This window comes from Leptopilina heterotoma, unplaced genomic scaffold (genome assembly GCF_015476425.1).
Source record: "Leptopilina heterotoma isolate Lh14 unplaced genomic scaffold, ASM1547642v1 Lhet_142, whole genome shotgun sequence".
NCBI lineage: Eukaryota > Metazoa > Arthropoda > Insecta > Hymenoptera > Figitidae > Leptopilina > Leptopilina heterotoma.
In genome coordinates this window covers 712,341-738,367 of record NW_025110861.1, presented here as the reverse complement: position 1 = coordinate 738,367, position 26,027 = coordinate 712,341, and the positions used below count along the sequence as shown (strand labels likewise).

Below are 26,027 nucleotides of genomic sequence, written 5' to 3'. Positions count from 1 at the left end.
TGATTTTTCAAGGGGTTATAATCAAGTTCTCTTTGATTACTAGGTTTGGTTTTCAACAAAGGTGCTGACTCTTGTGATTACCCTCGTAATGTTGTTTGCCCAAAAGTAAAATCAACAAGTGAATTAACAACAACAAAAGCACCGACAACAACGACTAGATCAACAACTCGTCGAACGACAACGGAAAAACCTGAGCCAGAAGAGGAATACGAATACGAAGATGATGAGGAGGAGGAAGAGGAAGAAGTTGTAACAACAACAGCTAAACCCCTTCTTTATAAAACAATTAGTAGAAACAGACCGAGTTCTACGACCGCTCCCTCCGTAAAAACAACAACAGCAGCAACGACAATTCACAAACATGAAGAAAGTCCAGAAAAGCCGTTGGATATTGCAGAAGAAGAGGATCCACGAGTGATCAAGGAGTTGATTGACTTAATTAAAAAAGCCGGAGGAATTGAGCAACTCGAGAAACAGCTTCTCTTGCAGGAGAAACCTGCCGGAGGACAGTCCGGTACTACAATTGGAAGTGGACAAGTTACTCCGGCTACCATAAGTCGTAGCTTGTACGAACGTGTTCTAAATAGGCAAGCGTCTAAAGTTAATTCCAGATTCTTTGGAACATCTTCGAAACCACTTGAGAATAAAGCGAGTGATGAAAGTGAAAGGAGCAAGAGGCCGCGAATCGGTTACACAAATGGACCTGGTCGAGCGCAATTCGATGGACTCGATGATCTTCCCGAAGTTAAAAGTCTCAGGAGGACTAACAAACCTCAATACACAACCATAGAAAGATCCAGGTAAGAGTAAAAATATTTTATTTTCATTTTTAAATTAGAAGATAATAAATACTAACACTGACAATGATTGCAGAAAAAATTGTCACTTAAAAAATAGTTAAATTAAAGTAAAACCGATTTACTATTGCAACAAAACTTTAGGGTGTTCTTCTCCGTAACACCATTATTTTTTAGACTTAAAATTTTGTCTTTTTAAGGTCTTCTCCATCTGAGAGAATCGATGAAAACGAGGATCAAGAAGAAAAAAATGACAACGCAGATGTCGCTTCATCAGAAGAGAGAAGCATTAGCAATCCTCCTGAGGAGCAAATACTTTTGCCACGAGTCACTCCGAGTTACGTCAATATTAGACGGAATCGTCCTGTCGCTGCAAGGTTCGTTATCTATGTGAATCATTAATCGCAGTAATCTGAATAATTAACTAATTCTGTTTAATTAGTTCTAGCAGAGATAGTAACGATGTTAACGTAAAGGAAGATGAGGTTGATGTCGATCAACTCGGTCCTCGACAACGTTTCCCTGTTTTAAGTACAAGGTATAATATAGAAATTCTTTAATTTATTTCAAACATCAAACTTAAGAAATTACTAAATAAGAATTACTTTTTGCAGAACCGAAAAGAATGTTGCAGACAACAAGGAATTAAAAACACAAAGGTAGTATTAATCAAAATAATTCATAACCATATCTTTGGAATTCTAATGATATTCTAATTATCATTGTTACAGAAACTCTACCAGTGATAATTTTGACGAATTCCAAAGTCCAACTGAGACCGAGAAGTCCGCGAAGAGAACCATTTTCCCTAATAAAAAAGTCGACGAATCCGCAAAATCCAGGTTTATATAATCAATCATCAAAAATTGACTGACATTTCTGAAAAAAAATAATTCAAAATTCAATTATCATTCAAAGAGTTAAACTTTGACTTATTTCTAATAATAATTATAATTTTAGGTACATCAGTATTCAACGTTTTAGAAGCACAACAGAGAAACAAGAAAAGATTGAAAACGAAGATACTCCATTTAATTCGAAAGAAACCCAAACAAATTTAAACACATTCAAGGACACAACTTCCTCTCCTGGAAGTTCAGCATTCCCTTACACCGTATCAATGACTTTCTCACAGAGTTCATCCTCGTCTTCACAATCAACGACCCCTTTAACAACAATTTCAACCACAATTACAACCACAGAAAACCCAACAACTCAATCAGTTACTAATCACGACGAGTCTATATTCAGTACAAAAACACCTTCCCCATCCTATTCTTCAGTAAATTCAGCGAATGTAAAACTCGTCGAAGAATCAGCAACTGAAATTCTATTGGCAACTTCGCCCTCCACCAGTCCTTCGACAGTTCCCATCGAGTCTACAACGAAAGAAATCTTCGCCGCTGTTTCCCAACCGAGACCCTTTGGATTCACCCGCGGTAGATCTCGATCAAGTGTGACTTCATCAAGTTTGGACTCCACGACTCCATCGTCTTCCTCAAGGTCCAAGGTGAGTAAACCGTCCAGAAACTTTGCACGGTCGTCCAACACAAACCAAACACGAGGTCGCGCAAGATCAAGAGTCACGACGGAATCTTCGAGTCACGTCTCCGAAAGAATCAGGGACGATAATGGATTTCAGGATAACTCCACACCAGTCAGTAGATTCAGGAGTAGAACTCGAGGACCTACAAGAGGTAGATCAACATCTACAACTCCTGCAAATGAAACTAATTCTAGATTTAAATCAAGAGAAAAAATTCCCACAGACGGAACTAATAACAAATCTAGACCCAGAACTTCAACTTCAAGCCCAACTACTAACAGAAATCAATCATCAAGAAGAGGAAGACGACCAACTTCGAAATCAAATATTGGACGTGGATCTCGAAACGAATTGGACGATAGTTCCATTATCAGAATATCGACTGATACATCCCCAAAGGATCAGAGTAGAAAATCCCGACGACCTGGAAAAAGTGTCGAAGAAGCTTCCTCAAGGATTACGAACATAAGAATTTTTAAGGATTCAGAAAGCGTTGATCCTAGATCGAGAACGCGACAAGGTTCAAGAAGATTTGAAGATTCGACTGCTCAAGCTTCTTTCCGAGATCTCAGTGAAACAACTTCCACGTCAAGATTAGAGGAAGAAACTTTTTTCTCCCCTTCTTCGTCCTATAATTTTGCCAAAACAACCGGAACGTATTCAAAGTCTACTGAGGAGAAGAATGAAAGCCGGGGATGGACTGGACTGAACTCGATACATCCGTACTATTCCACTGATATTGGTATCACTGTCACACATCCGTCTGTTAGTGCAGAACCTACCAGGACCCGGAACTTAAGAAAATTTACAACTCCTAATGAATTATCGGGAAGGTCATCGACAACAGAGTCCACGAGCTCAAGAAGACGAATCATATTGTTGAGGAGAAGAACTGGAGTGGAAACATCTACAGCTGGAAATGAAGCCGACAATTTTCCCAACAAGCACAGAAAAGTCATTCGTCGTCTACGTCCTGTACAAGAAGGAAAATCGTCTACCGAAAAACAAACCAATCAGGATCAACTCAGGGAACTGAATAAGTCAACAACGCCAAACATTGAAAAAACTGTATATCCATCAAGTACTGATTATCCTTCAACTTTAAACGAATTTTACACAACGGAACCAGTTAGTACAATTTTCGATTCTACTTCTTTCTTTAAGGATTTTTATACTGATTCAACAGAAGGAAAAACGACACTACTTGATCAAACGACAAAATACGATTCGACAAACCCTGATGATTTACATTCTAGAACAACATATTTTGATACATACCAGACATCAACAGTGCCGACTACTCTCACTATTCCAGATGATTTTACAACTTTTCATGATTTCAAGTCTACGTTTAATTACAATACTTATGAAAATTCTAGATTCCCAGAAACTTCAGCACTCTTTGAAGTAACCAGTCCACTTCCGGCGAAAACAACCGAGTCACCAAATTCTCGTTATAAGTACTCTCGAAGAACACCAAGTCCAACGTCTGCAATAACGAATGCTCGTCGTTTCCCAACTGCAACTACTTCGAATCCAAGTATCTCAACAGAAGCCGATCCAGAGGCACTTGCAAAACGAAGAAAAAATTTATTTATAAGACGTCGTCCAAGTTCGAAGACCCAAGTCGAGCAAAGAATTAATTTAGAAGAAAATGACAATGAGAATGGAAAGAAGACGTTAACAAATTCTTCCTTTGTCGGTACTGATGACTTTTGGAAAAGTTTCAATACCGTTAGAACTTTTTCTCCAAAAGCATCTACTGAAGATCCCGTTCTTCTGCTGCATACCCAACCGATGAATTTCGAAGGCGATGAAAAAGTAGGACCTGTTTATCGCAGACCGGAATATCGTCAGAATTCCAGAACAGTGGAAGCAGCACCAGAGCAAAAATCAGATGATCGTGAAAGCAGTCTAAGGTCAACGTTATCGATCTATCGAAAACCGAGAGTGCGCGTACAAATTGACGAAAACAGCACTGCTGACAACGACGAAACACAGTATAAGAATCGATTTTTCCCAAAAAGAATCAGCGTAACTGAACAAAGTGTAACAGAAACGTTAATTCCAGCTAAGAAATTCGACTACGTAGCGGACGCTTATCTCCGGAAGCAACAATCCCAACGTGGAGGTTCGAAATCAAAAAATAAGGAAGAGAGCGAATTGCAAAATTTTGTTGACATCTACTCGACGACTCCATCCTCCAAACCACAAATCACGAGATTAGTCACTTCTGTAGTTGAGTCAGCTACGACCGAACGCCAAAAGATTCTAATTCGACGTAAATATTCACAATTGACGTCCACTTCATTCGTTCCCTTTCAAACTACCCCAGATCCTACCTCATTCTCGGTGAAACGAAAATCCAAAGACAAACTGAAGAATGAATCTCAAAACGAAATTAGACCCGATTCGACGGAAGCGAGTGTTGAGAAATCAACATTGCCGATTGAAAGTGCTTTCTTGAAAAACGGAGGTAAATTCACCACCGAATCATCCGGTGAATCGTCAACTATTGAAATCGAGTCAGTTTTCAACAATCTTATCTCTTCCAGCAGGGATAGTCGCCAATAACGATACATCTAGTCTCTAAGAAACAAAAAAGTGTACCATAATACATATGCCATCGACATCATCATCCATTATTTTCCAAAGTAGAACTATAGTAACGTAGAAGCTAGCGACCGGACACATCACACTACTAAAGCTTCCACATCATCTATTACATATTACTCTTCCCCTAGCAGACAGTGGGTGAAGAAACGAACGAATGAAGAGAAGTACGAAAGAAAATGATTGAAATGAGAGGAAGACTGAAGGAAGATATTGAGGAGATTAAAATGTACTCTCATTTTCATTTTCAGATGGCCAGTTTAGAGAGTTTCCAACTACCAACTCTGAAGCAACTTATCGCTCACCATAGTGAAATAAACTCCGATATCTACGGGGATGACAAAAATACCCAATTGTCATTACCACCAATACCGTTAATTTCAACTCGAGGCTTTTCCAAATACCCAGAACATGAAGAGGATGAAGAAGTTGTTGACATCCCCATTCAAATTCTAGACGACAAGGTTCAAAATCCAAATAACCTTCTCCTTTTGCGTGTTCCTCAGAAGAATTTCAACAAAACGATTCTTCACACAGTGTTGAAGATCAGAGTCATCGATCCGAACATTTTTGAAAAAGATGATAATTCAGAGTTGAAAGAGAAGGCAGGTGAAACTAATCTTCTGACCAATGATTTATCTTTAGTAACTACGAAGGAAGAAATTCTAGAAAGTGAAAAGCAAATTAACGGAAACGAAAAGCTGATTGAACTTGACAGATCCGCTGCTACTTATAGAGGAATGCAACCCAGTGAATGGAACCAAAATTCGTCCCATGTTCAAAACATAACACTTCTCTCCAATGATGAAAAAAGTCTTCCAACAAATAACGAAAGAACTCGAAGAAGACGAATTCGAATCAAATCTTCTCAAGCTGCAGTATCTCCCAATTCTCAAACAAGACCCGTTAGAAGAAAAATTAAATTCGAAACTACAGATACTACAGCCAGCATAATTACTTCTAGAAGTATCATTCCTGTGGATTTAACATCTACTGAATACCCTCGCGGATTTTTTCTCACAAAAAGTACGGAGGAAATCTTAACAACTCGTGACGATTATAAAACGTTACAATCTACCGAGTCGAGCAATAACCAAATGCCGCATTTCACATTTGAAAACCTAACTTCCGGTCCCGATGAAATGAATTCAAATATAACGGAATATAACGAGGAAGAAATGTCTCCTAGTGTTGAAGAAAATGTATCTAATGTTGAAACAATACCTTCCATAGCAGAAAATAATGAAAAAGTATCATCTAATACAGAGGAAGTAAATTTGAATAATGAGGAATTCTCAATTGTTGAAAAAATATCTCCTGACATAGGAGAAGAGGGTTTGAATTACGATCAAACATTCCTCGCAACAACCGTAAATACTAATGAAGATAATTTCGATGAAGATTCCCTTTTGGAGAATAGAGAATCAAACACTGAGTTACCTAACGTAAATAACGATTATTTACATTACGATACAAATCAACAAGATGATATCAATTTCCCTGGTAAGAATTTAGAACTGTCGGAGAGAAATGATGACTTATCGAAAACCACAACAGAAGTGTTGGCAACAATAGCTACTGCATTTGAGGATACCTATAGTACTCCAGCAACTACTACTAATCGTATTACCAGTCCCCGACGACATTTAAGGACGAAAATTATCAAAAGAAAACCAGTCCCTAAGGAACATGACAACCATGAAGATTTCAACTCTTCGAAAAGAATTCGATTAACAAAGATAAGAGAAAATTTTTCTACACATGATACAGACACTTTGGAATACTCTGCTGATACAGATGTGACTTCGAAGAAATCTGATCTGTCCGTAAATTCGGAACCTTCAGCTTTAAATTCTGAAACTCCTTCACTTCTTGAATCTGCAACTAATCCAAACCCAACAGCAATTCCCTACGATTCTACAATTAGTTCTTTTACCGAATCGCCTACAGTTGAAAATTTCACAGACCAAATGACAAACTATAAAATAACCGAATTGGATCCAGAATCCGAAACAGATCCAGAATTCGGAAACTTTCATTTAATAGATGAATATAGAATAACGGAAGAACCTGATTTCTCGACAGCAGTAAATATCCTTGATTCGCAATTAGATAAAGTTGACTCGGACCAGGAAAGTATAAATCATAATGAAACACTCCAATTAGAAAATAGAAATAGCGTAACAGATAGAAAAGAATACGGAACAACTGTGAATAATCAGGATCAGTATTCAACGTCCACGGTTTCGACGAAAAATAAAAATCCACCTACTATATCAAGAAGTAGCGAAATTGATTCTAATCATGATTTCATGATTGACCATCAAAGAGAAGTGACACCAAAAACCAATAAGAAACATACGGAGGGAATTATTTTGAAAAATCCAAAAGCCACTGAACGTCGACGTGTTTTAAAAAAAAGAAAAAGAATTCAACCGAAACATGAAACAACTGAAACTATTTTAAAGAAGAGCGAAGTTAAGATAAAAGTAGAAACTCCCGAAACGAATTTAACGAGAAATAAAGACGACTCGAAACCTTTAACCATTGAGACAACTACAAGTAGAGGAACGAGCACTTCTACGGGTCCTCCAATAATCAGGAAACGTATTGTAGTTCACAGAGGTGCTAAAAAATTCTCAACTGTAACTACTCCGTCAACGACAACCGTGCAAAGTTTCTCAAAAGTAGGCGATCATCAGAATCAAATAGCACCTAAAAGAATCAGAACAGTCGTGAGGAAGAGACCTAAAACTCGAACGCACGACGCGTCAAAAGACGAGGAATTCATTAACAGGAAGGGCAAGAAGTTATCTTTAAATCCAGAACCGAAAATCGTGGAAGATGCGGAGGAAGCTGGCAGTGAGGTCAGTTTTCCAAAAGCAATTTACGAAAACCTCTCCCCTTCTCTAACCAACACCGCCTCTTCACATTAAAAAACAAAAATTTAAGGCTGATCCTAAAAAAAATATCACAGTTCTGCAATTAAAAATTACAATTAAAAATCGGAGGTTGGCCTCTTTTTATTTGGAAGATGGGAATATCTAAGAAAGCTAACAAAATACCTGTGGCGACGTCCAGGTCTTTATAATCTTCGACGTCCTTTACTTTCTACGCAGCTAACAAAACAAAAAAAAACCAAGGAATTCCGTCACATGAAAGCTCATTCCTTCCGTAACTCTTGACTACTAATCAAAAAAAAAGGAAGCAAGAAGCAAGCGTAAAAAAATAAACAAGAAACTCGCTGCTATCTTTGTTATACACGCCTCTGATCGTTTTTTATATTAACACACTGATTCTTCGAGGACGTACCATTTCTACGAAGTCCTCGTAGTACGCTTTTTTGTAGTTTCAAAAAACTTAACATGCTTTTTGTGCAATACTTTTAGTCTAGTCATTCTTCATTCTAATCTTGTTTGTGTCATTTGGCTTTAGCTGCACTATTTTTATCAAATGATGTGTCTTTAGTTTATTTTCTTATTTTTTTCATCATATAACGTTATCTTCATACAATTATCACATTTATCAACAGGTTAACAGTTATCGTACATCGTCAGATAGTTTACGACGAGCAGGATCATTGAGTCGTGAGCCAAATCGAAGTAGAGTGAGAACAACAACTCATCAGACACTTTCTTCCGTTCATCCGACGTTAAGACGATTTACCAGTCCTGCACGTCAGACACTTCACCTTCAGGATGTGACTCTTCCTTCACAATTAAATTATGGTAATAATTTTAATTGTTTCTGTTGTAGAAAATGTTGACTAACCATGAATATCATCCTGCGTACCAAAAAATATTTTCTCTCATAACTTTTACACAATACTTTACACAATACGTCATACTTTGAAAATCCAATATGGCGGATGTATTTTTAAAAAATTATTTAATTTTAATGAAACTAATTTGAAATAATAAACTGATAAGATCTAAAGGAAGATTTAGTAGCAAATATTGTTGCAAGCCATTACACAGGTTCAGATGAGATATAGGACTTCTAAATTTAAAGATATTCGACTGACTTTTGAGAAGGAACGTAACGTGAAAAATAATTTTCCGTCACAATTTATATAAAATTAAGAAAATAATTCCATTTTGTAATCACAGTAAAACGTGAGGTGTTAAAATAACACCAGAATGGATTAAAATAATCTGCAACAGTTTAATCCCTCTAGGATTAAATTAACACCAAAAAGGATTAAAATAATATCTATTTTGGTGTTATTTTTAACTATGAATGAAATTTGACTTAAAATAAAAAACCAAAGTCAACGATTTGGCAAAATTCAACGAATTTAGTTTCTCTAGGGAGAATAGTGAGTTAATAAGTTAGTTACTAACTTACTAACTAACTTAGTGACATAGTCACTAAATTCAATTATGTTCAAAAATTTTTAAAAATTCTCGTCAAAATTTCAATTTTCTTTATAAAAAATAAAATTCTTCTCTGATATTCAATTATTTTACAAAATTTTAATCAAATTCTTGTCAAAATTTCAATTATTTTCAAAAGTTTTCTAAAACTCATTGATTTTCAATATCTACTATTTCAATAAAATTTTCCAAAAGAATTCCATTATTAAAAAAAAAATTTGAATAAAATTCTATGCAAACATTCAATTATTTCCATAAATAATAAAATTTTCTACAGGAATTCAATTATTTACAAATTTTTTTATACATTTCTTCGCAATAATTCAATTATTTTCATAAATAATAACATTTTTACAGGGATTCAATTATTTTTATAAATAATCAAATTCTTTTAGGAATTCAATTATTTTTATAAATAATAAAACTCATTGCAAAATTTCAATTATTTTTAATGCAATTTTAATCGAATTCCTCGAAAAATGTAATTATTCTTAAAAATTTTATTAAAATTCGTCCAAAGAATTTAATGATTTAAAAAATTTGTTGATAACTTTTTTTATGAGAATTTAATTTTTTAATAAAGTAAAGATTTCCTTCTTTCTTGTGGCCTAATGGCTTTAAACTTTATTTAAATTACATCAAAATTTTGACGCCTTTCGATGCAGTATTCTGCATCCTCATCAGAAAAAAAAAATTAATTTTTTAATTTTAAGAAACATGAAATTAATAAATTATTTATTTTTGCATTTAAATAATTGAATTCTCGTAGAAACTACTAATAAAAATAGTTTTAAAAATGAATTTCAGTTAAAATTTTCGATTATAATTAAATATTAAAAGTATTATAACGTGGATTTTTTGAAATAATTGAATTTTTGAAAAAGTTTCAAATTAAAATCATTGAAATTCTTAATTTTTCATATTTTTGACAAACAATTCTGTAGAATTGATTCTTTTTGCTTCCTCATGAGGAAGCTTTGCATTTTCGAAAATATCTACAAAATTTTTTTTATACAATTTTTTTTTTGTATTTTTTGAAATAATTTTTTTATTTGTTAATATTTTCATTAATTATTCTCAAAATTACATTCCTGACAAGAAAACGAATTGATTTATGTATACAAAGTATATATTTTAGCAAAATTTATAAAATTAATAAATATTTTTCTTTTTCACAAAAAATTTAAATTTTGTATTTTTTTCATAATTTATTTAATATTAATATTAATATTTTGAAATGATTATTCTATCATAAAAAAAGAGGCAATTGGCATATGAAAGTGTAAATTTCACCAAATATTTATATAACAACTTATAAATGATTTATATAATTTTATTTTTAACAAATCTTCTGGACGAACCCTTTTGTACATAGTTTTTCAAAAGTTTGCAAACCGCAAAAAAATTATATTTAATTTATGAATATTTGTTGCTACATCAAAAAGAAATTTACTTGAGAATGTTTTTTACAAGAAAAAATTACCAAAACCTATAAATCACTTATTGTTTATAATTAAAAGCGGAATAAAGTTTTAAATATAAAAAAACATTGTTAATATAAATTTAATATTGCAGAATTTCCGAATAATTGAAATTTTGAAAAATTGAATATTGTAAACAAATTGATTTGAAAATTGCCAGAGAACTTTTTAGAAAATTATTAAAAATAATGGATTTATTGAAGAATTTTAGTTAAAAACACTAGAAAAAAAATTAACTTTTAGAGAAGTTAGAAATTATTGCAGAAATTCAATTATTTTCAAGAGTAATAAAATTCTTTTTAAGGATATAATTATTTTTCCTAATAATAAAACTCATCACAGCATTTCAATTATTTTTCATATACAATTATAATTAAATTCCTTGAAAAAAAGTAATTATGTTCATGCAAGTTTTAATAAACCACGACAAAAGAATTCAATTATTTAAAAATTTGTTAATAAAATTCTTTGAGATTTGAATTTTGAGAAACATTCAATTATTCAATAAATTATTTACTTTTGCATTTAAATAATTAAATTCTAGTAGAATTTTCTAATAAAAATTGATTTTCAGTTGATAAAAATGAATTTCAGTTAAAATTTTAGTTTATAATTGAATATGAAAAGCAATAAAGCGTGAATTTTTAGAAATAATTGAATTTTGAAATTAATTTTTTTGAAAAAGTTTAATTGAATTTTCTTTTATATTATTTGAAGGTTTTATTTTCGAATATGCATTTAATTAAAGAATTTAGGAATAATTGAAATTTCGTGAAATTGAATATTGTAAAGAAATGGATTTGAAAATTGCCAAAGAACTTTTTCGAAAATTATTAGAATTAATAGATATGAAGTAAAATTAGTTAAAAAATTTTGAAAATAATAATTGAATTGAAATAATGAAAATAATTTTGAAGAAGTATAATATTTTTATAATATAAAATAATGATTTTATTACTTGGTCATCTTTAATTATTATAAAATATGAAGAAATCGATCACTCCGAGTCGAATCACTCCGAACTCGGAGTTATCGATATCTTCATGTTTTATAGTTATAAAAAATTTAATGAACTATTTCATTAATTGTAAAAAATAACACCAAAATTGATTATTTGAATCTTTTGTTGGTGTTAATTTAATCTGCAACACTTTTTAATACCTGCTACGATTTACTGTGAAATGTTATAATAAACATTGAATTAAATTTTTTGTTACGCTCTAAACCAAACGATTTTACATTTGTGTTACAGCTTCTGCGGACGATACAGCGGCAGCTTATCTTGAACACTTAGCAAGGCTAGAAGACCAGAGAGCTGAGATGGACGATCAGGCCAACAGAGCGCATGAGTTAGTGCTCGAGAATCTTGAAACGACAACAGAGTCTGGTACAGCATCCTCGAGAATGATCCTTATAATCATTTGAACGTTTCTTCCTCTTTAACTCTTTCTAATGTTCTTTCCAAGATTCACTCTTTAAAAAGTATTCTTTCACGTCTAATCTCGATCGTCTGATTCCTTCTCAGCTGAAATTACTTCAATCTTCTCATCGTTTGGCTCTTAAAGACTTGTTCTATACACGCACTAACTCTCGTCAATGTCTTAGCTCTTGATTCTTCTCCGTCTTCATAAAATTTGTAACGCTCGTCTTATTGTTCCATTTTCTACTATATCATTGTGCCTTTAATTCTATTGTTCTGTAGAGCAATTTTCAAGAAAAGTTGATAAATTTCATTTTGATTCAGTACTTTTTTTGATTGCTTTTCAGAATATACTTTAACGCATCTTTCTCACTCTCTCTCTCTCTCCTTATCTTTTCTTATCACCAGTGTCTTACTTCTTGGCCTGCACGTCGTCTTTCACCTCGAATAACACGATTGCTTTTTTATGATTATTAATATTAATTATTCATTCAGCACATATTCTAAAACACTTTAAGTGTTTTTGTAAAAAACAAACCCATCAAAAAAAGTTTCTGAAAAGTTGTTTCTACGATTAGGTAATTCTCCAAGTGGAGCAACATATTGGCGAAAAATAAGTACGACGGAACTGCCAAGAACTCTGGCAACCACTGACATTCCGGCCTTAAGACGCCGACAGGGTCAAAAGTATTACAACAAAATTGTCACACAGAATTTGACACAGCGACCTCGACGTCCAGCGATAATTGATTACGATTATTATGAGGACGAGGAAATCAGAATTGTGGGAAAGCCGAGGCTTAATGGTAAGCTCTACGTCACTAGCAGGGGTCACATCAATTGTCTTGATCAGGGCAATTTCCCTCATCCAACGTCATGCAAAAAATTCATTACTTGCGCAAGAATGGTCAGTGGGCAGGTCGTTGGAACTGAATACACTTGTCCGAACAAACTCTCTTTCGATCCAATCGGTGGAATCTGTAATTGGTCCGCTGGTCTTGGCTGTCAAGAATAATTTACATACCTCTATTCATCGCAGATAATTTCATTGATTGACAAATCAAAATTCATTTTAATAATTCATTAGATCTCTAAAATTTTACTAATTAAGAAACGTTGTCTTTTCTCGATGTTCCCAATCAGCGCAGATTATTTATTTTACTATCTTAACAAAATACAGCAACTAGATCAACTTTTCTAATTCAAAAATTTTAACTTTGCATAAACAAACTAAAATTTATAAAATAAATCTTTTTGAACTATAAAAAAATCTATTCTTGAAAGTTTTAAATCAAATTAATCAACTGTTTTCAAAAATTAAAAGACTTATTGTAATTAAATTAAAAGCTTATTGTAATAATTATATCGATAATGAAAAATAAATATAAAATTTTTCATGTACTTGAAAATAATTCCCTTTGCATATTACACGAAAGAATCGAGAAAAAATGACTTTTCAAAAAAATGAATGTTATGGTTATAATCAAATTTAAAAATAATTCTAACATAATTTTTACAATAAATAATGTTCCGGTCGAATTTATAATTTAAGTTGTAGGCATTATTTAAATTAGACACGAAAATTGTTGAACTCTCTTGAAAAATGGTCTCTTGGAAAGGTCATTGTGTCAGTAAGAAACGAATCATCTAGCCATATAATTAATTTGTAACCGCTGAGTGGTGATATTATTGGATAGAAAAAGAAGATTTTTCTCTTGCGTGTACATATTTTTTGTAGAATCAGTGTAAATAATTTAAGTTGAGAATGAAAGCGGTTTATTGCAGGCGAAATAATTTATATTTCTATATATGTATTTAAAATGAAAAATTGTGCATGAAACATGTTTTGTCATTATTTTGTAGCTGCAAAGTATAAAGATATTAGTACGAAAAACATTTTTATATCATTTTTAAATGCAATATGAAAACAAGCGAATGAACTCGCCTTTTGTATTTATAGAGTAGATTTTTATAAATTTAATAAAACTTTTGAACAAAATTTGTTATTCTCATTATTTTAACCCTTTAACGTCAAAATTATTTTTTTTATTCAAATTTTATTCAAACTTGGTGCACCTAAATTGTTTGCCTAACATTTTTTTTTTTAAATTTTCGACCACTTTTCCGGACGAATTTTTCACAAAACGATTTACTGAATTTTTCTATTAAATTATTTTGAAAAATTACGCTCTAAATTCGATAGGAATTCCCAGGAATTCCTAGTAGAATTTCTAAAAGAAATTATTTACAAAAACAAATAATATTGTACAAAATTCGTTTGGAAAAGTGGTCATAATTTAAGAGTAAAAATTTTCAGCAATTATTACGTGAGTAATTCCTTTCAGAAAACGTCCGAAATTCGTACAGAAAATTGAACCCGAATTTCATAAAATTTTACCCTAGAAACAACCGGATTTTTTATAAAGTCCTAGTACTAATTAAATTTTACAAATTTTGATCAGCTTTTTGCATAAAAATAAAACTGAAATACTCCTTTAGCTAATACACACGTTACAAACACAAATTATTATGACTAAATAATAAAATTTATTTTGTGCAACACCTGTAAGGAAAGTAATACTTTGCATGCCTGTAAAGTATGCGCAAAACAGTACTTTGCTGCACTAGTGCGGCAAAGAGCTTACTTTGCTGCACTAGTGCGGCAAAGTGGTTATTTTGCTGCACTAGTGCGGCAAAGTGCTTACTTTGCTGCACTAGTGCGGCAAAGTTCTTAAACTTTTGGGTTTTTTTTGGTGATATACATAGGTATTTGTTTTCTATTTGTAGAATACCTGTTTTTTACAGTAATATACGCGTAAAAAACCACGAATATTAAGTGCGGTAACATACGTTCCAAACCCTGCTAAATAGTACGTATGTTGGCGTCAACTAGCGTTTCCAAACAGCTTTTTTTATCAAAACCAAAAGGTGTTGCACAAAGTACTGTGTGCAACACGTACGAAAGAAGATTTTCCAACTTCGTGCAAATTGCTGCCCTCGCTTCGCTCGGGACAGCAAACTTTGCACTCGTCGGAAAACAGCTTCTTTCTGTACTTGTTGCACAATATACTATTTTTCTAACCTGTTACTGTTACACTAGTTTTATTTCGAAGACACTCTGTGTTTACATTGAACCACCTCTATTAAAACACAAGAACTTACTTCGAAAATAATATTTCTACTTACACTGTGTAAATAAACTTGTTTTCCAAACAATAAAATAGGAAATTATTGTTAAACAATTATTAGTTGATAATATATATGAGATTTATATTTTTCGAAGTCAGGTTAAGTACCAGAAGTGACAGTCAACATCAAGTCAACATCACAAATTCACAGGCTGCTGCAGCAATCACCTCAAAATGAACAGAGCATAATAATCTTTCGACATACTCAAAAGTTGTGTAAGCACCTTTATTAAACAAGTTTCTACAACTACACAGCCCTGAGAAGAGGGCGAAAGGGGGATCTGATTTATCAACAAATCTTTGTTTTTTTGACGTTTCTAATATTTTGTCAAACATAACCTAGTTTCTTATATTTTAAAACTAAACAATTATTTTCATTCTTTATTTGTAATATACATTAATCAGTTTGGAAATATTAGTTTTATTTTTCTCATTTATTTGGATCATGACTTTTTATATTTTTACGGTATTTTATCTACTAGTCTCGGCGTGTTTTATTTATCCACCAATTGAATTTTCATCAGCTGGAATAACAATAAAGGATATTTTTTCCAGTTGGTTAGGCAATGAAAATGAATTTTTCGTGCAATATCATATAAAAAGAAGCATAGCAACGTTATTTGTTCATTCCATGCTACCGTTTGGTAAGAATCATAATAATTTTTCAAATATAATTTGTCTAAAACTTTGATGTCACCTATGAGAAAAAATAATGTTTATTCTGCCAACAAACTTTGTAATTATCTATACTTTTTCTTATATTCTATATTATTGTCAACTTGAATGGTATTATTTTTTATAATTTTATTGAGTATTATTAATAAATGTTAGAAATGGGATAAAAAACATTTTGTTTACAAAATTAATATACTTTGTTTATAAGTTTTCTCGCAGTTCTTATTCATCTTAAGAAAAAAGTTGTATAAAGTTTTAATAAATAATAAAATTCTTATCAGGAATTCAGTTATTTTAAAAAATTTTAATAAAATTGGTCTCAAAAATTCAATTATTTTAAAACATTTTAATAAAATTCGTGGCAAAAATTCAATTAATTTCATAACTAATAAAACATATCAAAGGATTTCAATAATTTTTTAAACAATTTTAACTAAATTTCTCAAAAATTGCAATTATTCTTAAAACTTGCATTAACTTTCTTTAAAAAAATTCAATTATTTAAAAAAAAAATTGTTAAAAAATTTGTTTAGTAGACTTTAATAATTATTTATACAATCGACTTTTTATTAAATTTCTTTAAAAAATTTAATTATTTCCTAAAATTTTAATAAAATTATTATTGTGTTATTATTATTATTATTATTATTATTATTATTATTATTATTATTATAATTTTCAAAAAAAATTTGAGAAATATCTTAGTAGAATTTTAATTAGTTTCAAAAATTTATTAAAAAGTAATTGCTTTCAATATCTACTATTTCAATAAAATTTTCCAAAAGAATTCATTTATTTAAAAACAATTTTTAATGAGATTCGTCTAAAGAATTCAATTGGTTTCATAAATTATGGAATTCCTATTAGAAAATGATAAATATTTTCAATACAATTGAAATAAAATATTAAAAATTTTAAATAAATTATAATTTGAAAATTTCGTATTTATAAAACCAATGAGTCAAAATTTTTCTAGGATACCTACTGGGACTAGTTCTTTTCGGAAATGTGGAAGTAGCGCAAATATTCCTTGGAAAAGAAAATCTTCTTTGGCCAACGTTAGCAGCATGCTCTTTAATAGGTCCAATTTACGCTCTATTTAAAGTTATTGTTTGGTCGAAAAATAATTGGTCTACACATCCAATTGCTGAATGTCTAGCAGTTTATTGCAATAATAATACAAATTGGATGTCTGTCGCATCGGATATTAACATCGAATACAGAAGGTACTAAATTATATATTAATATTAATAAAAAAGCTTATTACAAAATTGTAAATATTCTCTTAACTTACACGTTGTTTATCTATTACCTATTATTGTGTAATATAAAGTAAATTTTTAAAATAATATACAATATTATATAGAATAGAATATTCTATAAATAATAATTTGTATAGAATTAATTATTAATTAATTCTATATTTCTAATTAATTTATTAATTCATTATTAATAGAATGCAAATATACATTTGTTTATTATTAGGTATATATTAAAATTTAATTATATATTTAATTAAAATATATTGTACACTATATTAAAAATTGTGCGAATTTAATTTCTATTGATGTAAAAATTTTCTATTTCAGAATAGACAAAATAGTGATTGATACAAATAGTGTTACGCGAATTGTCGCAACTGACAATTGGATTATAAAAATTTCGCCGTATAAATTGCAAATTGCACATCAAAGTGATACAGCTTTAATTGTTAATAAAAGTGATACGCACGTTATGTCACCAACGACTAGAGGCGAAGTACAATTTGTTAATATTGAGGTAATATTTTCCACTTTCTCCAAACTTTTAATTTGTAAATTTAAAGCATTTTTATTGTACCACTTTGAACTTAATTGCGACAATTTCAATTTAATTCTAATAATAACAAGTAGGAGAAAATATTTTCTCTTTATACATTTTTAAAAAAATTAACTACTTTAAAAAAGAAATTATTAAAGTTGTAATTATTAAATTTTAATTATAAAACTTTAAGTATATTTAAATTATAGCACAAAAAGAGAAGTTAATTATTAAAATTTATAGGTAAAACCGACAAGAAATGGGGCTCAGTCTTTCAATATACGATTAAATGCTTTGGACTTCAAGGACTTGCAAGATAAAGTCTTGAGGCCAATTACTGTTTTGGAAAATGTTACGTTTCACAGAACAGTTTTAGATAGGTTTATCGACACTTTTAAAGAGGAAGTTTCGAAGAATCCCTTCTACGAAACAAATCAGGTAAAAATTTCTTTTATATAAATTAATATTACTTTTTTACTTAGGTACATAATTATGTAAATATTTGGAAAAAATTCAAAATTGTTTCGAAAGAATATTACTTAACTTTAAAATTTATTTTATGATGATCCTAAAGTTCTGACTATTCAAATAAACGAAATTTATTCATTTCTTTTTCAAATTAATTTTTTTTTGACAATAATTTTGTGACTCTATTAAAAAAATTAATTAAGTAATTAATTAATTATTAACAGATAATAATCTTCTTATTCTTTAATTTATTTTTAGTCCACAGTTTGAATTTACAGTCTTTTTTGTATGCTTTTTTTTATTTGTTCTTACAGATAATATAATTATTATTTTAAGCTTCGCACTCACCTACTATTTACTACTTTTTTACAATTTGCTACTATTTGGATACTTTTTTTTATATTTATGACACTAAATAAAGCTAGTTTTTATTTAGACTTTTCACTGTTTTCAATCTGCTAATAGTTAAAATAAAAACTTAAAAACTTTTACAAAATTTTAATAATTTAAATTCTTCTGAAATAAATTAAATTTTTTAATATATATTTAATTAATTCTAAAAAATAATTAATTTTTAGAAGAATTTTAGTTAAAAGCTCTTAAAGAAATTTGAAGTTTGGAGAAGTTATAAATAATAGCAATTTTTAGACATAACTAAATTTTGAAAAGGTTTTTAAATTTAAATCCTTGGAAAATCTTAATTTTTCATATTTTTAATTAATAACTCTGTAGAATTTATATTTTTGAAAAATTTTAATTTCAATACTGTTGAAATTAGTTGAATTTTTTAATGTTATTTAAAAAATTTTAACGCATTTCTTGAAAAGAGTTCAATTATCTTGATAAATATTAAAATTCTTCCCAGAAATTCAATTATTTTCTGGAATTTGAATCAAAATCTTTGCAAAATCCAATTATTTTTGTAAATAACAATATTCATCACAAAGATTCAATTATTTTCGAAAATAATAAAATTCTTCGCAGAAATTCAATTATTTTCAAGAACAATAAAATTCTTCGCAGAAATTCCATTATTTTCAAAAATTTTTTTAAAAATTCTTCACATGATTTTAATTATCTTTATAAATAGCAAAACTTTTTGCCGAAATCCAATTATTTTCAAAAATTTCTCTCAATTCAATGATTTTCAAAACCGACTATTTTCATAAAATTTTCCAAAAGAATTCAATTATTTAAACAAAAAATTTAATAAAATTCTACGCAAACATTTAATTATTTTCATAAATAATAAAAATTTCACAGGAATTCAATTCTTTTACAATTTTTTTTATAAATTTCTTCATAATAATTCAATTATTGTCAAAAATAATAAAATTTGTTTCAGGGATTCAATTATTTTCATAAATAATAAAACATATGTTTTCAGTTCTTCGCAGAAATTCAATTATTTCCAAATAATTTTCCTCAATTCAATGATTTTTAATATCTACTATTTCATTAAAAATTTCCAAAGAATTTAATCATTTAAAAAAGTTTTATTAAGATTCTTTTTAGCAATTCAGTTACTTTCATAAATAATAAATATCATCGCAGAATTTCAAATATTTTAAATTATTTATTAAATTTTTAAGAATAGTTATTCTTAAAAATTGTATTAAAGTTCTCGTTGAATTTTCTAATAAAAATTGATTAAAAAATGAATTTTAGTTAACATTTTAGATAATAATTGAATATTAAAAGCATTTTGGAGTAAATTTTTAGAAATAATTGAATTTTGAAATGGTTTCAAATTGAAATATTCGAAAATCTGAATTATTCATACTTTTTAATTAAAAATTATGTTTTTTGGAAAATGTTAGTTATAATACTTTTGAAATTAGTCGATTTTTTTAAATTCATACTTAATTATTAAAAATAATGAATTTATAGAAAAATTTTAGTTAAAAACACTAAAAAGAATTGAGTTTTAAAAAATTTTTCGTAAATATTTCAATTATCTTTTCAAATAATAATATTCTTCTCCGAAATTCAATTATTTGCAAAAATTTTAATAAAATCCTCTGCAAAATTTAAATTATTTTTAATACAATTTTTACCAAATTCTGCGAAAAATGTAATTATTCTTAAAAATTTTATTAAAATTCGCCGAAGGAATTCAATTATTCAATTACTTTTTCAATTTTATTTTAAACTTTGTTGATAAAGTTCTTTATGAGAATTCAATTTTAAGAAGGATTCAATTATTTAATAAATGATTTATTTTTGTATTTAAATAATAGAATTCTCGTGGAATTTTCTAATAAAAATTGATTTAAAAATTAATGTCAATTAAAATTTTATTGTAAAACAAGAAGATGTTGATCACTCCGAGTCGAAGACTCGGAGTAATCGATATTTTCATGTTTTATAGTTATGAAAAAATTTCATTTATGGTTTTAAGTAAAATTTTTTCTTATTTGACTCAGACTGGTTATATTTTTGTGTAAAATTAAAAATTTTTATTTTTATTCCAATCACTAATTTATAAAAAAGTAATTTTTATTAAAAATTATTTCGTTTATTTGAATGTTCAAAACTATCAGATCATAATTTTTAATGAATTAATTATTTTAATTTACAGGAATTGGAGCAATGCATTGGTTGTATGCAAACAACTTCAAATGTAAAACTCAATAAATCGTGTAATATTAGTGAAGAATTTGGTCCTGACGTGTGTGTCACTTGTTACTGTCGACCAATGTGGTGCATAGAATGCATGGCAAAATGGTGAATATATAAAAAATTTATTTTTTAAAATACTTTGTATATATTTTTTAATATTATCACTATGATTACTTCAATGTTTCATTTTTCTTATTGTTTTCTTTTCGTACGCTTTATAGGTTTGCTTCAAGACAAAATGAAAATGCAACAGAAACGTGGTTATCCTCAAAATGTACATGTCCAGTGTGTCGAGCGAAATTCTGCCTTCTTGACGTGTGTTTAGTTAGAACAAGTAATTCATAAAATAGGTATGATTTCAAACATTTTTAAAAATTTTTTTAAAATTTTAAAACAGTTTTTTAAAAAAAGCGCACCGCAAAAAGTCATTGAAAGAGATATTTTTTAATAAAAAAATTAATAAGGGCATTTTTATAAAAATATCGTTCTCCATTTTATTGTGATTTTATTTCCAATATTAATAATTTAAAAAGTGAAAATTTAAAGAATATAAATATAAAAGATTTTTAAATATTTTAAATATCTTTTGTTTCACTTTGTTGACTGTTTCACTAATATAATAAATAAAATACTTAAATTTATTTTGAGTATAACTTACATTCTAGGTCTGTAAATATTTGTGAAAAATAATATTTCAAAAATGTAGAAATTTACATAATTTATATGTGTAGAAATAATTTATATTAAATATTTATTTGTTGATAAAAATGAATTTTAATGAAAATAAATAACTTTTATACTGTCCATATATATTACACGCAATTATTGTATACCGATTATCAAAAAAAAAACTTGTCCTTTACTGCATCTCACTGAAATAATTAAGTAAAATTAAATTTTTTGAGGAAATTTACAAATTATTTACAAAAAATTAAAATAGTCAATATTTTGAAAAAAGTTTCTTCAGGTATAAAAATAGTTTTTTTTTAAACTGTTAATTTCTTACTTGAATCTTTAAACATTCTCGCTTTGTTGAAAATTTCTCTCCACTTCTTTACCACAATCAATGGCAATCGGATTGTGCGGTGAGAAAGTGTCTTTTTGTAATTCATTTCGACGCTTGTTTCTCTGACGAAAACGTCCTGAATTCGAAATGGAAAAACGGCGCTTCTCATCGTTCACTTCTGCGGTAATTTGCACTTGATTTTTACTACCAAAAAGTTCGGCGAAAAATTTTTTCGCAGCCATGCTGAAATTCTGAAAATAGAAATAAAATTATTTATTTCCTTTATTTACAAAAAACGTAAAATTTGTTTTATTTATTTAATATATAAACGGAACAATAACATTTCCAGTAATGCATAGTATTTAATTTCTTAAGCTTAGTTAATTTCGCGACTGTTTGGAGAAAAATAAAATACACTTCACGAATTTTCAAGGAACAAAAATTTGACACTCTTCCTCAACTCCACTTACGTTTTCAAAATATATTTTTCCAGAAAAATGAATTAAAAATCAATAGTTATTTTCAAGAAAATGAAAAAAGAATACCGGTCTCTTCAGAATCACATATCGTAAAAAACTAATCAACTGATAACAATGAAAAGATCTTACATGCGAACAATGCTGTTATCATTAGGTGTGCTTCATCATTTAATGCACTTATCATAAAGTCTGTATTTTATGATTGGATAATACACACAATTTTTATACACCACGGAAAAAGAGGAAATTCTCGATTTTTTTAAAAAGTTCAAACTTGTAATCTCTGATAAAACGTATTAATTAAACAGATTATGAAAGACTTTTATATATTTTCAGTTATACAAATTTTTGTATTCTCATAAAGGGGTTACAGAGATTATAAAGAATCATACAAAAATGAAAAAGTTGTCTTCGAATTCTAATAGATTAACATATATTTTATAGTAATTTTGGATCCCTGTAAATCAACAGAAAGTCAGAATTTCTTCATTATTCTTCATTTTTGAATCGATTAAAAAAGAACTTAAATAAAAATATCCAACTTTTCAAAAAAACGTTCTTTTCAATTTAAATTCGTGACTTTTGGAGGTTTTTGGGTCGCTGATTACGAGTCTGAAGTCAAATTATAAAAATTAAAAAATTAAAAATGGCGGATCCAATATGGCGGACGACAAAATAAAAAATAATAAATTGACGACTTGAAACTGAATACTCGGGGATTTTCAAGGTCGCTGATTACGAATCTGAAATAAGTTTTTCAAAATTCAAAATAGCTGATTCAATATGGCGAAAAATTTTTCAAAATTGATCGAATTAATTTTTTATTTTGTCGTCCGCCATAGTAGATCAAGTATTTTGAATTTTAAAAAACTGATTTCAGATTCGTAATCAGCGACCTTGAAAACCCCTGAGTATATTCGCACTTTCAAGCCATTATAATTAATTTTTTATTTTGTAATCCGACATATTGGATCCGCCATTTTGAATTTCGAAAAACTGATGTCAGATTCGTAATCAGCGACCCTGGAAACCTTGGGATACCAAGTTTCATAAAAATCTATTACACATTTTTTTAACAAATTTTTGGCCCAAACAGTGGAAATCTCGTCGACAGCCAAGAGGTTAGAAAATATGTCCACTATTTTGAATTTTAAAAAATGGACATCAAATTCGAATTCAGCGACCCAAAAAACCCCGCCCCGAAAAATGAATTACGATCAAATCGAATCAATCTTGAAATTGTCCGCCATATTGGATCCGCCATTTTGGAATTTGAAAGTCTGACATATTCGTAATTAGCGATCCCGAAAACCCCCGAGTAACGAATTTCAAACGAATCTGATTAATTTTAAAATTGTTGTTGTCGCCATTTTGGGTCCGCCATTTTGAATTTGTTAAATCTGACGTATACCCATCAGTTTTTGAAAATACAAAATGTCGGATCCAATATGGCGGACGAAAAAATTTAAAAAATCGATCTTAGGTCATGGAAATGTTTACTCAGGGTTTTATTGGGGTCACTGATTACAAATCTGATGTCTGTTTTTGAAAATACAAAATGGCGGATCCAATATGTCGTCCAAAAATAAAAAATTCTATCTTAGTACAGGAAAATATCTACTCGGGGGCAAAAATATTCTTCCACAAAAATTAAAGTTTTTTAAAAAGATCAAAAATACATTAGACGAAATAAAACGGTTTCACTCAATATAAAAAAAATATTTTAATCTTAAACATTTAATTATATTTCATTATAGTATTCATATTTTATTACCTTCAAATTGAAGAATTTATTTCTTCGTTTTCGGGAAATTAAATTTCTGTTTGTTTCCTTTCACAAATCAATTAACGACACTCACTGACAGTTTGAAAAATCTGCTTTCCAAAAATGATTTTTTATTAAACAAGACCTCTTTCATTAAAGTTGGTTTTAATATCAATCCATGTAGATTTCTCAAATGGTTTTTGTCTCATTTTTGCTTGATTCTTTTTTACTAATTTACCTATACAAATATATAATAAATAAGAGTGATTAATATTGACCTTACATAAATATAAAATTAATGAAACTGTTATTAAAAATTACAGTAAAATTAAATTATTGAAATTGGATTGGAATTAAATAGAACTCTCGTTTAACTGTTTGATTTTAAAAAATGTATAGTAAATAATAATTTAACAACTATTTTATTAATTAATATAAAAATATTATATTTTAAAACTTTTAACTCACATTGTTAGGGACTTCTCACTATACTAATAGGACTAGCAAGGATAGTGGTATAAATCAAAGTAAAATGTTTAAAATATAAAATTGCATTATATACTTGAACTTGACTTTTAAAACATTGAATATGCGCATAATTACGTGACATTTATGCGTCATAATAATAATAAAAATGATAAAAGTTAAAAAATAAATATCATCGATTCTTAATAATTCTATATTTATATTATATTTTTAGCTCCAGTTTCATTCAACATTTCAACGTACATGCATGTGTACTTTTTTATTTATTTAATATTTCTAAATAAAATTCAATATCTCACCATCTCGTAGTATATTCATTGTATTTTTCTTTCAGAAAAAATAATAAACTTTTATATTTTTGACATGTGTAAGAATGTAGTAGCCATAGTAACAAATATTGGCGTAAATTCCAAGAATTCCTTTGAATCAGTTAGTGGCGGCCATCTTGAATTAAATATATGAATGAACAGTAAAGTGGTGGGAAAGTCAGAGCTTATAGTGTGAGGGTGACGCTGTTAAAAAATCAATGAACCATTCAACTTTTTTAACACAGTCTCAGTGCAGATATAAATAACAAAAGGAAGTTAGTTACAAATATCTTCATATTCAGTAAGATGTCAGCAAAGATTGGTTCAAAATTTTATTGTTGAACACCAATAAAGAAAATATTTTTTTTCTACCCTGTAAGCAGAGGAAAATTGGGAGCCCGCGATTCCGCATTGCGAGTAGGCTATGTTCCAACTCGGAATTGAGGATTTTTCGTATTGGAATGCATGGCAATCTTGGAATATGACAGTCCGAATACGGACGATTTTAAAATGCTAAAAAGAAAGGCATTTTGCTTGAGTGGCAAAATGTTGCGCTGCACACGAATTCTGGGTCCAAAATGCTCCATCACGTCAAGTTTTTGAGAAAAATGGGGTTGAAACCCCTAAAAACAGCGTTTTTGGCACTTTTTGAAAAATTGTGATGGGACAAAATCCTGACGTGACAAAAACATCGCTATTATCAGAAATTAAAGCTTAATTCATGCCCCTGCTTTAAGGGTTGAAGCATATTAGTCGGCTAAGGTCTCATTTGAAAGGGCACGAATTAAGCTTTAATTTCTGATAATAGCGAAGTTTTTATCACGTCAGGATTTTGTCCCATCACAATTTTTCAAAAAGTGCCAAAAACGCTGTTTTTACGTCAAGTAAATTCGTGTTCAGCGCAAAATTTCCCTTCGGAAACACCTAGTCGCAAAAAAGTTTAAGTTTGCAGGCCTGCGTGTTATTGTAGAACGCTCCAGAGAAGATAAGTTCTAGC

General features: G+C 29.2%; 2 protein-coding genes and 1 long non-coding RNA gene across 8 annotated transcripts in view; 2 read left to right on the top strand and 1 right to left on the bottom strand.

Annotated features, from left to right (window-relative positions):
- Window positions 1-14,232, top strand: part of LOC122498159 (mucin-4) — a 94,005-nt gene extending 79,773 nt beyond the window's left edge. For 3 of the 4 annotated variants that reach the window (XM_043605771.1, XM_043605770.1, XM_043605769.1), the window contains exons 10-18: window positions 44-800; window positions 998-1,174; window positions 1,240-1,335; window positions 1,412-1,456; window positions 1,529-1,639; window positions 1,758-2,307; window positions 8,489-8,684; window positions 12,066-12,200; window positions 12,812-14,232. In XM_043605771.1, coding sequence (XP_043461706.1) covers window positions 44-800; window positions 998-1,174; window positions 1,240-1,335; window positions 1,412-1,456; window positions 1,529-1,639; window positions 1,758-2,307; window positions 8,489-8,684; window positions 12,066-12,200; window positions 12,812-13,248 — 2,504 coding nt within the window. In that variant the 3' untranslated portion in view covers window positions 13,249-14,232. Of the gene's footprint in view, window positions 1-43; window positions 801-997; window positions 1,175-1,239; window positions 1,336-1,411; window positions 1,457-1,528; window positions 1,640-1,757; window positions 2,308-4,930; window positions 7,824-8,488; window positions 8,685-12,065; window positions 12,201-12,811 lie in introns of those variants that run through there. The other variant, XM_043605772.1, reaches the window with a different exon arrangement.
- Window positions 14,233-15,683: 1,451 nt separating this feature from the next.
- LOC122498157 (E3 ubiquitin-protein ligase TM129) lies at window positions 15,684-21,708 on the top strand. The gene is made up of 6 exons (XM_043605768.1): window positions 15,684-16,065; window positions 17,073-17,322; window positions 17,686-17,875; window positions 18,140-18,334; window positions 20,946-21,091; window positions 21,208-21,708. Exons 1-6 carry the CDS (start codon window positions 15,867-15,869, stop codon window positions 21,329-21,331), a joined length of 1,104 nt encoding a protein of 367 aa, XP_043461703.1. The 5' UTR covers window positions 15,684-15,866; the 3' UTR covers window positions 21,332-21,708.
- Window positions 21,709-21,719: 11 nt separating this feature from the next.
- On the bottom strand, window positions 21,720-25,612 carry LOC122498158. 3 transcript variants are annotated; one of them, XR_006301201.1, is made up of 4 exons: window positions 25,022-25,612; window positions 24,246-24,474; window positions 21,993-22,243; window positions 21,720-21,858 (listed from the first exon to the last, which is right to left on the bottom strand). It is a non-coding gene; the product is annotated as an uncharacterized LOC122498158 (long non-coding RNA). The 3 variants fall into 3 exon arrangements; XR_006301203.1 differs by lacking the exon at window positions 25,022-25,612 and adding an exon at window positions 24,705-24,831; XR_006301202.1 differs by lacking the exons at window positions 24,246-24,474; window positions 25,022-25,612 and adding an exon at window positions 22,463-22,602.
- Between the last annotated feature and the right edge of the window lie 415 nt (window positions 25,613-26,027).

Excerpts from the sequence above, each read along its gene's own strand:
- LOC122498157 (XM_043605768.1), top strand. The coding sequence starts at position 15,867 with ATGACTTTTTATATTTTTACGGTATTTTATCTACTAGTCTCGGCGTGT. Across the intron at positions 17,323-17,685 it reads ATTAACATCGAATACAGAAG|AATAGACAAAATAGTGATTG; the intron begins GTACTAAATTAT and ends TTTCTATTTCAG. Across the intron at positions 21,092-21,207 it reads ATAGAATGCATGGCAAAATG|GTTTGCTTCAAGACAAAATG; the intron begins GTGAATATATAA and ends TACGCTTTATAG.